The following is a 13,588-nucleotide window of genomic DNA, read 5'->3' on the forward strand; positions in this document are numbered from 1 at the left end:
TATTGTTTTAGCAAATTTATTTACACGTACTATGAGAGATTAGAAATGTTGTTACAATTCTTATATTACGGTACAGTCATTAAAACAGGTGAAATTTGGCTACTTGTAAAATTCCAGTTCTTGTTCATCTTTCTTTAAACTATTTTTGTAACCTTTCTCAAAATCTTTTGCTAGAACAACATAACGATTTTCTCGAACTGCCTGCATTCCAGCCTAAAAAGAATAAAAGGATGAAGCAAGTTTTACAATCTGTTTTAAAGAGAAATCTACTGTGTAAAGAGTGAAATGAGAATATCAGTCGTAAACACACTCAATAGATGAAACAAAATATCAGAACATTGGGTTACGGCAAACAAATCACGATATATATTGAAGATGTATTTGAATTGAGTTACTTGATAATGCAGAAATATTACCTCTTGGCAAATAGCGTTGATGTCTGCACCAGAGATCTTATCTGGTCGTGCAACATAATCTTCTAAGTCAATATCATCACTGAGATTCATTTTGCTGGTGACAGTTGAGAAAATAAGGCGTTTTTGACGACGATCTGGCATTGGGAATTCGATTTTGCGATCAAGTCGACCAGGGCGCAAAAGTGCTGGGTCTAATGTATCGGCACGATTTGTAGCCATAATAACCTGAATAAAATAAATGCAACCAACTGTTATTGCCAGGTTGACGAGTGTTTTACATGGCATAGAGTAACAGACCTAGTATCGCTCATTTATTTAATACCTACTTAAATAGGCATATGTACGAACTTTTCGGTTGACATGATTTGCTAGCTCATAGTGAAATTAAACAAAATTAGAAATTATCCATGTAATCTGAGAACTTCTTAGAAATCATGGACTGGTCGAAGTTGGACTACGATTGAAAACCTGAAATCATTAGACGGCCGTTTCATCCTAATATGGGACTCTTTGTTAATACGCATACACGACCCCGCATAGTGTACGCTATTGGATCCCGACCCAGTGGCCTAGAGGTTAGGTGTTCGCGTGCGAGACAGCAGGTCCTATGCTCGATTCCCGCTTGCGACTGAGTAGTTCCACACTAGGAAAAAACGCCCGTCCAGTATCTTCAAGTTATCAATAGTTGCCTAACTTTGATCGCTTCGCGATTTCGGTGATATCAAATAATCTCCACAACCTAAGAATTATCAAAGTGAAGTTATCTGAGAATTAAATAACCAAAACAGAGCTGATTGATATTCATGTCTGGCGGTAAACATAAGGTATGAAACCCTCAATTCAAAGAGACGTCAAGTGTTACCTTTGAGTTCTGATGTCTTGCACCTACATCACTTTTAGCAATGAAAAAGCAACGCATAAAGGAAAAACACTTTGAGAACTGCGATGTTTTATTGAGAGCAATGGTAGACAGACGAAAATATGGAGAAAGATTATATTTTCCCACTACTATGTGCTTGAAAAAGCCATGCGCTGAGTTATAGTAGTTAACACCAAATAATGATAGTGAAAATAGTTGTTTCGATATATAGTGAATGCGATCCTTTTTTGGTTCCTGGTTATCAGCACTATGGCCTTAGTGGAGTACAAAAATACACAGTAGCCCAAGTGATTATAACAACTTCTGCTGGAATGTTTGGCAAGCCATTAAATTCCAAATCAATAAGGTTGCATCAAATGATGTGACTACTGCTTGTTCAAACAGTTACATGATTGAAGAGTATGATTTAAAATTATGAAGTTTTGAACAAGACAAGTCGGCGTCATTCAACCTTGAATCTCGTCTCTTTCAAAAAAACCGTTGAGGAACAGGACCGTGGGTCGGGATTCAGGAAAATTTTTTTCGAAAAAATGAAACAATTCAACAGTAGAAACTGGTGGTGTTGACAATCCATATATCATATAAACAAGTGGGGTTGTGAATTTCTGTACTATAAAAATAAACTTGTCCAGAAAACTCACCTTCACATTTACGTTTTGGTCGAATCCGTCCATTTGGTTCAACAGTTCTAATAGGATACGCTGTACTTCACGGTCAGCTAGTGATAGTAATAGTAGTATCGAATGGAACATGATTAGAATCTTTACAAAACAGTTGTAAATGGCAAATATCAGAATAACACCTAGAGTGTACTCGTAATTTTAGCTGTATTGCTTGCACTTTACTATCAAATGGTAGCCTAATGGTTAGGGAGTTTGACTTCCAACCACTAAGTCCCAGGTTCGAACTCCACTCACCACCTGATAATATTATTGCTCCTAACAATTAGTGTAGTTTATGCCCACCCAAGTACCTAGGGAATTAGTTGACTTAATTAAAATTCATTTTACCGTAATCGAACTCATCTGTTCTTTTTGATTGATGACTTAGCCCTAAAATGAACCTCACAAAAACGATAGCCTTATTTGCTATATTTCGCGCTCTGACAGCGAAAAAGTCATTAAAGCAACGGAATAAAGACAACAATGTGGACATTATTTACGAAACCCCGATCGTTGTTGCTACCTTGACGTGGTGGTCGGGCTTGCCTATCGTGATGAAGCAACCGAGCTATACTGGCTGGAACAACCGTTCCTCAAGGTCCTACCATGTCAGACAGGTCGGTTGAAGAGCGGTAAGACTAAAAGCAACAAACCCAAGGTCCGAAGGCGAAGTCATACTGCTGACTGTACAGAGGTGTGACAGCAGTAAGGTGTTTCCTTCAGACAACCAGCATGACAGCGATGCTGCCTTCCCACAAGAAGGGGTGGGGTTAGAAAAGGTCGACCCTAAAAATGCACACCTCGCCTTACCTCATGGGTGTCCGTCTCCGGCGGTAAGGTCTCAATAAGTACGGAGCTAACACAAAAATTACCCATAAAAAGGTCGTGTGTGACCGACCTCAAGCAGTTGTTACTTGGGCACTGCTCCCAGGTCACTAAAACCACCTCTAATCCAATTTCCTTTTCAGGTACCTCCAGAAGAACCCTTCCTCGGTGTGGGCAACCGGGAAGTGATAACCGCCCTCATACCTCTAACAGCATTCAAGATCACTGTATTCATAATGAACCTCCCTCTTCAATTCCTGTTATTCCTCCTACATCGACTTTCAACGCTAAACCTTCTCTTTCGGCTTCCTTCTCAAATGTCACCATAGCCAACGATTCTAGTGCTCAAAACATTATCCCAGGTCTACAGAAACCTCGCTCCAAACTACACATTGGAGCCTCCAACGTACGCACCCTATGTCAAATCGGTCAGAAGCCTTCCTTGGCTAAAACCCTAGAGTCTCTTTCCATTGATGTGTGCTGTGTCTCCGAAACACGCATACAGGATTCCAGTGTGGTCATTCACTTGACCCCACCTCGGCAAAACGGAGAGCCAACGAGATACACCCTCCGTGTATCTGGTGAACCGATGGCCAGTTCTCGTGGACTGGTAGGTGTAGGCATAGCACTAAGCATGAGGGCGGAACAAGCACTGCTAGAGTGGATCCCCGTCAACAGTCGTCTATGTCCTGTTCGGTTAAACGGCTCCGTAAGAACTCAGTCAGTCAGTAACAACGTAGAACTTCGTACGTACGTACATCAGTTCGAGTTGCCACACCACATTACCACAGAGATACAATTGTCGATTCAAATCCCGGAGTGGTAGAGGTAGTAAGAGTATAAGCAGTAATCGGGAAGATTAGGGTTTGGAGATGTTATTTAAAGAGTATAATCCAGTGAAATAAATTTGGGAAGAGAAAAAAAAGACAAGGAGGGATAAGGAGACCGAACTTTGGGAGAACACAAAGAGTAGATGCACCTGCGCCATTGCAAACGATTTTGAGCCATGTCATTCAGGGTCTCTAACCATCGGTTGCTATCATCTCGTGGTCCTCAACCAGGTAGTCTACACCTACCAACATGACTCAGTCCACTTGTCAGTGACTTCATGGATTTGTGCCATGTTTTGGTCTGGCCGCCCCTAGCTCTCTTCCAACCTACTCCTATACCATTGAACATCGCACGTCGAGGTAGTCGGTCGTTGGGCATACGTAACACGTGTCCCAGCCATCTCAACTGATCAAGTTTCACTACTTCATCAATTGATTTGCCATCCTTACCTAGTACCCGTTTCCTAACAACTGTGTTACATACTCGATGGTCCCATGATATACGAGCAATGTTTCGAAGACACCTATGGTCGAATACTAGTAACCTACGAATATCCTCTACTCTTACCGGCCATGTTTCACTGCCATAAAGTAGGACGGGACGAACTGCTGCGCAGTAAACACGTCCTTTGGTTGATAGACGGATATCTCGCCTACGCCATAAATGACGCAAGTTGGTAAAAGCTAGTCGAGCCTTCTGTATCCGTGCTGAGATTTCGTCACACACCAGACCACAAGGGCTGATGAGACTTTCAAGATAAGTGAAGCGGTCGACACACTCAACTACTTCGCTCCCTATCACTAGTTCGGGTGTCGATGTAACCCAATCCTGAAGCAACATTTTGCATTTCGAGGGAGAGAATCGCATCCCGAACATGCTTGCATTGTTGCTTAGAGTGGTCAGAAGACTCTGCATTTTGTCAGCGTCTTCACCAAATAAAACTATGTCATCAGCATATTCTACGTCAACAAGTGAACCTCCCGGTAGAAGTTCAACCCCTGGAAATTTAGACGAGGAGAGTGTTATCTCTAAAAGTACGTCGACCACAAAGTTGAACAAGAACTCGGAAGGATAGGGATACACGTCGTTGCCTTTTCGTCGTTTCTGCCTACGCTCCCACTGACTGCAGCTCAGATGATGTGAAAGATGAATTTTACAGAAACCTATCTGAACTTCTTCAGAAAGCTAAACGCTCAGACATAGTACTCATAGGGGGTGACTTTAATGCTCAGATAGGTAGCTTAAACCAAACAGAAAGGCATTTAGGTGGATATTTTAGCATTCCGGCACAGCGAACAGATAATGGTGATCGTCTGCTGCAACTGTGCTCAGACAATCGCTTATTTTTACCAAACAAATTTTAAGCATAAGGAGAGACATCGTCTAACATGGCGACCCCCTACACCAAACCAACGATGGACTCAAATAGACCATATTGCCATCAGTCATCGTTGGAGAAGGTCGGTAGGAGATTGTCGCTCATTCTGGAGTACCTGCTTGGACCCCGACCACGCCCTAATACGGGCACGCATCTGCTTGCGCCTCACTGGACGCAGGAAAGCCACACCAAGAAGACCCATTGAAATTGAATTAAGTGATGAGAAAGACGAAAATAGATTCCAGGAACAACTGAGGTCATAATTAGGTGATTCTGAAAACGAGGCTGACCCAGATGTTGCTTGGAAAGCCATACAAACAGCTGTGGAAACAGCAGTGACATCTATTAGTTATTTGAACCACAGGGTTACAAAGAACCAATGCATTTCCTCAAGGTCTATCACACTGATGGATTCTCGCAAACTCGTCCCATCAGGTTCCGAGCATGATGAAGAGCGACAACAATTCAGATCTAGGTTAAAAGTCTAAGAAACGACCGTGAGCAGTGGTGGGCAATGAAAGCGAAAGAGATGGAAAAGGCGGCGACTATAGGGAACACAAGACAGCTTTACAGACTAATAAAAGAAACTGGAATTAATAAGTCAAGTGTAAGTGAGATTATATCAGAAAAAGACGATACTCTCATCTGCTCCCAGTCCAGACGTTTAGAACGATGGGCGGAACATTTCAGAGAACAGTTCAACTGGCCTTCAGCTACTCTACAACTACCCTCCATTCCCAGACAGTGTGAATGGAACATTGAAGTAGGTCCCCCAACTCTTGCTGAAGTTCAAAAGGCTATAGTTAATCTGAAGCGAGGAAGGGCAGCTGGTCCAGATGGACTGGCTCCAGAGAACTTTAAGGATGGTGGTCCAATATTAGCGATTAGGTTGACTAATATTTTAGCAAAGATCTGGGAGTTAGACGTTATCCCATCTAACTGGTCACAATCACTTATCGTCCCAATATATAAAAGAGGGTTAAAATCATCCTGTGACAACCATAGAGGGATTAGTTTAACTAATATAGTATCTAAAATACTAGCCTCGATAATTATCAGACGCCTAACTAAGACTCGTGAACTGTAAACACGAGAGACTCAAGCTGGCTTCAGACCTGGTCGTGGCTGCATCGACCACATATTCACCATTCGTCAGGTTCTAGATTACAGGCATGCTTATCGGCGTCCGACAATGGTGGTCTTTCTTGACTTAAAAGCAGCATTTAACTCTGTAGGCCGAGAGGTTTTGTGCCAGTGTCTGTCATTGAAAGGCGTACCACAGAAGTACATAAACTGTGCGGCAGTCCGTTCTGTTTTAATTTACGGCAGCGCAACATGGCCATTAAGAGTAGAAGACACTCGTAAGCTATTAGTATTTGGCCACAGATGCCTTAGAAATATTGCTGGCGTCTGCTGGGATCACCGGGTAAGTAATGGTGCGGTTAAACGCAGGGTATTTAGGAAGGATGGTAAATCAGTCGATGAGGTTGTGAATCTTCATCGACTGAGATGGTTGGGCCACGTGTTACGTATGCCCGGACACCGATTACCACGACGTGCAATGCTAACCGGTGTTCGGGATGGTTGGAAGAAAGTTAGGGGCGGCCAAACCAAATCGTGGCATCAGTGCTCGAAGTCACTAACTTGTGGTCTGAGCCATGTTGGGAGATGCAGACTACTTGGTTGGGGTCCACGCAACTATCGTAATGAGTAGTCGAAGACTCTTGGTGACATGGCTCAGAATCGATCACAATGGCGTCGGTGTATACACTCCCTGTCTTCCCTTAAACTATGAGATTAAAATCGCTTCATATCTTTCTTTCTACGAACCAATTTTTTCTTCTTGTACCATATCCTTATTGTAATCTTTCTTTTATATATTACCACCTCTGAATTAACTACTTTCATGAATCCGGTGTCCATCTTGTTGTGCTGATGCGGTATGGCAACTTGGACCGATGCATAGATGTGCCTGGTCCTACGTTGTAGCTGACTGACTGACTATTTACGAAACAGAGATGAATTAAAAACAAATGAGATGCATAAACAAATTGAACGTGAAAGTAGACGATATTCGAACGAGAATCGCTTCCATACCTAAATCTAAGAGTACACTGTTTATGCACGAAATCAGCTGTATACTACATGTCTGCAAAACCAAAAGTCACTAGTCAATAGGTTTTAAGAAAGATTGTAAAGATTCAGTATGGGAGTTAGATAAAGTCAAGTATGTAAGCGTAGTTAGATCTTATATGTGTGGCTGGAAAAAATAACACACGAACATTTGTTTGATATTGTAGAATTTTGCTGGGTTGTTGATAAATCCGAACTTTCTAGGCCTCCATATGTAGCTGGTGAATGTTGCACAATTGTAAAGCTTTGATTAGTCTTAACAATAAATGCTACTTATTTACGAAGTATAGTATAGTATAGTAGTTATACTATGTAGAAGAGGAATAAGACTACGTGACTGAAATGAAGTAAGTTTCAAAGAGAGACGTCTTTATATGACGAAACGAGTGCTAGAAATGCATATCCAACGACAATCAGAGGCGACATATGTTCGGCGACAAAGCTTTTTCCATACATTTAAAAGTCTCAACGCCAAGAGAACAGCCTCTGTGAAGCTAGATGATCACTGTATATTGAACGCAGTAGAATCATCCAGTTGTTGTGATGTGAACCATTACAACTCGAACTGATTTTTATTTGTATTAGTTCTTATTTTGCTCGATTTTTTGTGTACTTGTCGTAATTTATACTTAATATGAGTATGGAGAATAAAAAAGGAAACTGGAAGACATGAGTTGCGGGCTACATGAAGTCACTTGCGCCATCTCATTGGCCCCCAAATGCCCTGGTACGGCTGAGTGTGGGGAGAGTTAGCTCTCCCTTTCGAGACGCTCTCACATGGCTACGCGTATACAGCCACTGCCAGGGAAGTCCTACTCACTGCCTTCTCGCGGCATGGGCGTTTTTTACTAAATTGAGAGGATGAAAAGCGAATGTCCGGCGCTGTAACCGAGTTGGTGGACACGGGGGGTGCACTAAGAGTTGTAAAACCCTGATTCCAAACCAATGGTGTACATGGGCTCCATGATCCTGAAGGAACAAATAGAGTATGAACCAATTATTAGTCACCGGCTACCATGGGACTGCATTTCCTGACGTTGCCCCACTGCCTTGTGGATCGGACTTTAAGGTCAAAGGCTCCGGGTGTGGCCCCCTAAGAAAACCACTTGCTTCGGTCTGGGCAGTATCACAGCCCACATACAAATCAAGTGACTTGTATGGCACATATGCGTTCGGTGCCCCTTTATACCAATATATATGTATTCAAATAAATAAACCAAATAATTGAAATAAGCGTTCTTCTGAAGGTTATTTTGGTTTGAACAAGGAAGGCATGTGCACATTTGTGCAAACTTTTTGAGAAAGCTTACCTCCAGTTTGAGCATCAAACCGCTTAGTGGCGATAGCATCGATTTCGTCGATAAATATGATTGCTGGAGCATTTTCTTTAGCCAAACGAAACACATCCCGAACCATTCGAGGACCTTCTCCCAGATACTTCTGGACAAATTCCGATCCAACAACACGAATAAAAGCAGCAGTAGTATGATGAGCGACTGCTTTGGCTAACATTGTCTTCCCACAACCTGGAGGACCATACATTAGAACACCTCTAGGTGGATCAATCCCAATTTGCTTGTATAATTCGAAATGAGTTAAAGGCAATTCAACAGCTTCTCTCACTTCCTGCTTCTGCATATCCATACCACCAATATCAGAGTAGGATACATCAGGTTTCTCATCTGAAGGTTCAAAGGAAAACAAATGAGTAGAAGTATATATTGTTTATGTTGTGTAGTTGGACCAAAGTTATGAGGTTTAAATATTTGATTATTATTATCAAAAACGACACGAGAACGAATCATTGAAACTAAATACCGATTGACCCATGTGGCTAAAAATGTCCAGTATAGAGAGCTATTAGTTATGTTTGTCTTAGTAGAAACATGAATGTACAGTAAAAAGGATTTGATAATACTAAGAATAAAAGTTAGTTACATTTACGAGACAGGTTTTACGGATTATTTGTTAGTGTGGCCTTTCCTATTGATTATTAATTTGTTATGTTTTACTACTTTACTAAATATGTTGCATAAAAATAAGCTCTAGTTCCCTGGAATATTCTGTTAATTGGCAAATGGTCTTTTGTTTCCGTGAGCAGATTATCGATCTGGAGACCTAAATTATCTCAGTAAGATTGGGCCATCAGGAAAATCACTTTATTCCATGTTAATATTATGTAGATCCGAGTTATTTGTGACTGGAAAGCTACGAAACAATTGAAGTTTTTATATGAAGCATGAATTTCACAGAGTACCTGATAGTCAGTCAGCTAAAACGTAGAACCAGGCACATCTATGCATCGGTCCAAGTTGCCATACCGCATCAGCACAACAAGATGGACACCGGATTCATGAAAGTAGTTAATTCAGAGGTGGTAATATATAAAAGAAAGATTACAATAAGGATATGGTACAAGAAGAAAAAATTGGTTCGTAGAAAGAAAGATATGAAGCGATTTTAATCTCATAGTTTAAGGGAAGACAGGGAGTGTATACACCGACGCCATTGTGATCGATTCTGAGCCATGTCACCAAGAGTCTTCGACTACTCATTACGATAGTTGCGTGGACCCCAACCAAGTAGTCTGCATCTCCCAACATGGCTCAGACCACAAGTTAGTGACTTCGAGCACTGATGCCACGATTTGGTTTGGCCGCCCCTAACTTTCTTCCAACCATCCCGAACACCGGTTAGCATTGCACGTCGTGGTAATCGGTGTCCGGGCATACGTAACACGTGGCCCAACCATCTCAGTCGATGAAGATTCACAACCTCATCGACTGATTTACCATCCTTTCCAAATACCCTGCGTTTAACCGCACCATTACTTACCCGGTGATCCCAGCAGACGCCAGCAATATTTCTAAGGCATCTGTGGTCAAATACTAATAGCTTACGAGTGTCTTCTACTCTTAATGGCCATGTTGCGCTGCCGTAAATTAAAACAGAACGGACTGCCGCGCAGCATACTCGTCCTTTTATTGATAGACGGATATCTCGCCTTCGCCATAGGTGACGTAAGTTGGTAAAAGCCAAGCGAGCTTTTCGAATCCGTGCTGAGATTTCGTCAGACACCAACCCATTAGGGCTGATCAGACTTCCAAGATAAGTGAAGTTGCCAACACGTTCGACTACTTCACTCCCTATCCTCAGTTTAGGTGTTGACGCAGACCAGTCCTGAAGCAACAACTTGCATTTAGAGAGAGAGAGAGAAGCGCATTCCAAACATTCTGGCATTGTTGCTCAGTGCTACCAAAAGACTCTGCATTCTATCAGCGTCTTCACTAAACAGGACTATGTCATCTGCGTATTCTAAGTTGATAAGTGGACCTCCTGGATGGAGATCAATACCCGAGAATTCAGTAGACGAGAAAGTTATTTCCATCAGTAGATCTATGATGAAGTTAAACAAAAATGGGGAAAGTGAACGGCCTTGACGGACACCACTTGAGGTTGCAAAAGCAGATGACAGTTCGCCATAAGCTCTGACTCGACTAGTAGTGTTCGAGTAAAGAGCCTTTACAAGGTTTATGTACTTCTGTGGTACGCCTTTCAATGACAGACACTGCCACAGAGTACCTGATAGCATTTATGGATACCTAATATTCAACGGAAACCAAAATATTACTCGTTACATTTCCTGTAGTTAGTATGTGATGGGGGTGATTATTTGGATGAAAACATTAGTGGATAACAAAAACACGAATTCTATTCAAAAATATAGCCAAAGTATCTTAGTAAAATGCAATTCAGTTACGGCCTAGTTTACCTGAAGATAAGTTAATTTTACATCAGCGACATAGATCACCGAAAGGAAAGGAAGCAATAGCATACATTTACATGAAACCACGATGACGACCTTCAAGCGACACTAGTGGCCTTGGGGATCTCCACATACTAACTAGGGTTAAATGAGAGTTAACGATACCTAATCGCACCAGAATAAGACTTTCTTTGACTGAGTAATCACTAAGTTCAAGATGAATGTATCTACTGAAAGTTGGGGCGAGACTAATTTATGGACGAATCAATCAGATTTATGGTGACAGGTCTTGAATTTTGGCGCGAAATTCACCCGTTCATTTGGTTAAATAGAGTTTTGGCATTATAGCTTATGTCAGTTCGTGATGAAAACCCTATATTTGGTTCCTAACCCTAACCATAAATTGTAAATATTAATCCTAATTCCTCACGCTGGTTTATAATCCCCATTTGGCCGTAGTATGCAGGTGGACATTCCCAAGGTCTCTGTAGCGTCGCTCGAAGGTCGTCCATGAATTATAGTCTCACCAAAGTTGGATATGAATGACTGAAATTGTTTCTACTGAATGAAAACAGCATTAATCTTACGGAAGCATAGAAAATGAAATAACTAACCAGCCTGAAGCATTGTGATACTACTATCTGCTTCTGGGGGAAGGACATCAACCAAAGCATTGCTGTGTTTGTGGAGAGCGACGCTGGCACTTGGCTTTAACAGCTCACGATCGATTGTAGATAATATTCGAACGTAGTAATTCGAACCTAGCGGGAAAAAAATTACCGAAGAGAGAAAAAATACCAGTTGTGGATCCTACAATACCGGTGCTCTGATCGACAGCTTCTAGAAACTGTCCAATGACAAGAGGGACGCTTTTGATACGCTTGACTTCTTCTTGGGCATGCAAGTACTCTTTTTTTAAATTTTTCTGTTCATCTTTGATATAGTTTTCTTGTACCTGAATGAACTCAATTTGCTTTTCAAGGATCTATTGGATACTAAGATCTGGTGTGGAGATGAGTTACCTTTAGTTTTACATACAGATCTTCCTCGCTCAGCTGGAGAGGATCTATATGCCCAAAGTTTATTCCCGAACTTTCGGTTATCTCAAGTTCCTTGACGGCTATTATTTAACCTAAGTAAACTACCTTTGTAACTTGTGGTGCTAACCCAATTTCTTCCATCGCTTACTAATTCCTGTAGCGTAGCAATTCAAACCGACTGGCGACCTACACAGCTTATTTCAATTTACAAATAGTTTAAAAGGATGGACAGAAGTTTTACTTAACAAACCGAATTGTCTAATTGAAATGTATCACTATATCCTTTGAGCATGGATCTAGGTATGTGAAATAAGTAGGTATAAGGAACTTTCTAGTCATTATTCAGAAATGACGCTCACTTTACGAACGGGAAGATTAGTCCTAACGTTATTTGCATTTCCAAAACTTCTGCTAGGATATTACTCAAAAAAAACGTTTTTGATGCAAAGAATCTGTTCTGAGCTCAACTTTCGGCAGATTACCTTTTTGAGTTTTACTCAAGTTTATGGTTGGCTATGGTTTTCTCTTTGCTTACTATCCGGTTTTTCAGTTTTCCACGTCGAAACTAGTTATAGTTTATCCTAACCCTTTTTATAACTCATTTTTATACATTTTTTTCCTTTTCAGTGTTTTATATCATAGTCACGAGGAATACATACAGGAATACATGCAAGCGACCCGGATGGGGTTTTGCACTGTGGCAACTGCAAAGGTTGGTTCCACGAGGCCTGCGCAGATCTTACAGTGACTGCTTACAACAAGCTTAGGAAGTCGGATCACTGGTGTATATGTCGGTACGTGCAACATGAATGCTGAGGTCCTGCTGAACAACATCATTCTCCTGATAGGTCTGCGGAAAACGTTGTCAGCATACCTGAGAAAAGATAGTCCTAAAACGGTTAAACAAACAAAAGCGCTCAGTGAAGTAAAGAAGAAGGACTTCGACGATGTTAGTGTCTATTGAACATGCATCGACACTAGCGAGGACATGCTGAAGCTCAGCATCATCATAAAATCGTCGGCACTAGACTCTCTCGGAAAAATTTGGGTCTCACAGCATATGCTCCCTGAATGCAACGACGGTCATCAAAAGCTCTTGGGCCGTTGGACCCCCGCTAACAAATTTATAAAGGACCGGACAGATGCCAATAACTCGGAAAACCCTGTGTAGGTAGGTTACCTGTCCATTCACATAAGGCTCATACGGATAAACAGGAAGAGAAAGCTCACGCGTTTCAAATTGAGGGCACAAAAAATGCTTATATCTGAGTACCCCGAATTTACCGAATAAAATGAATGAGCTCTGTGAACACAGTAGTGTTAATAATACTCATCTGATAGGAATATCTGAAATATGGATATCTCAGTTTACAGTAGAGGAGCTAGCAATACCCGGGATTTCTTTGTTTCTCAATGACAGAAAAACAGGAATGGAGGTGAAGTAGCTACATACTAGCGTTCTTGTTTGCAAGTACATCAACTGCATAAGCAAGAGTTTGTCAATCTTGATGAGTCCGTATGGTGCTCAGTAAGATTATCCACGTCCTTGAGGTGTCATCTACAAGAGGCCCACTGCTCATATCGAATATGATGATCGTATGCTCGAAGGGTCATCCCGCTCTACTCGTCTCGGATTCACTCATATCCTACTTCTAGA

At 41.5% G+C, this 13,588-nt stretch overlaps 1 protein-coding gene across 4 annotated transcripts; it reads right to left on the reverse strand.

Moving 5' to 3' along the window:
• Positions 1 to 12,114, reverse strand: PSMC4_1 (26S proteasome regulatory subunit 6B; the record flags this gene model as incomplete). 4 transcript variants are annotated; one of them, XM_035731143.2, is made up of 8 exons in its annotated part: positions 12,037 to 12,114; positions 11,914 to 12,003; positions 11,690 to 11,876; positions 11,506 to 11,652; positions 8,436 to 8,807; positions 1,938 to 2,014; positions 417 to 641; positions 100 to 213 (listed from the first exon to the last, which is right to left on the reverse strand). In XM_035731143.2, the coding sequence occupies exons 1-8, from the start codon at positions 12,070 to 12,072 to the stop codon at positions 100 to 102; spliced, it is 1,248 nt and encodes a 415-aa protein (XP_035588236.1). In that variant the 5' UTR covers positions 12,073 to 12,114. The 4 variants fall into 4 exon arrangements, with proteins under 4 accessions (XP_051075094.1, XP_051075093.1, XP_035588236.1 ...); XM_051209637.1 differs by having other exon boundaries at positions 100 to 641; XM_051209639.1 differs by lacking the exon at positions 8,436 to 8,807 and having other exon boundaries at positions 1 to 213; positions 11,914 to 12,114.
• Positions 12,115 to 13,588: the final 1,474 nt, after the last annotated feature.

The sequence above is a fragment of the Schistosoma haematobium genome, chromosome 1 (genome assembly GCF_000699445.3).
Source record: "Schistosoma haematobium chromosome 1, whole genome shotgun sequence".
Classification (NCBI taxonomy): Eukaryota; Metazoa; Platyhelminthes; class Trematoda; order Strigeidida; family Schistosomatidae; genus Schistosoma; species Schistosoma haematobium.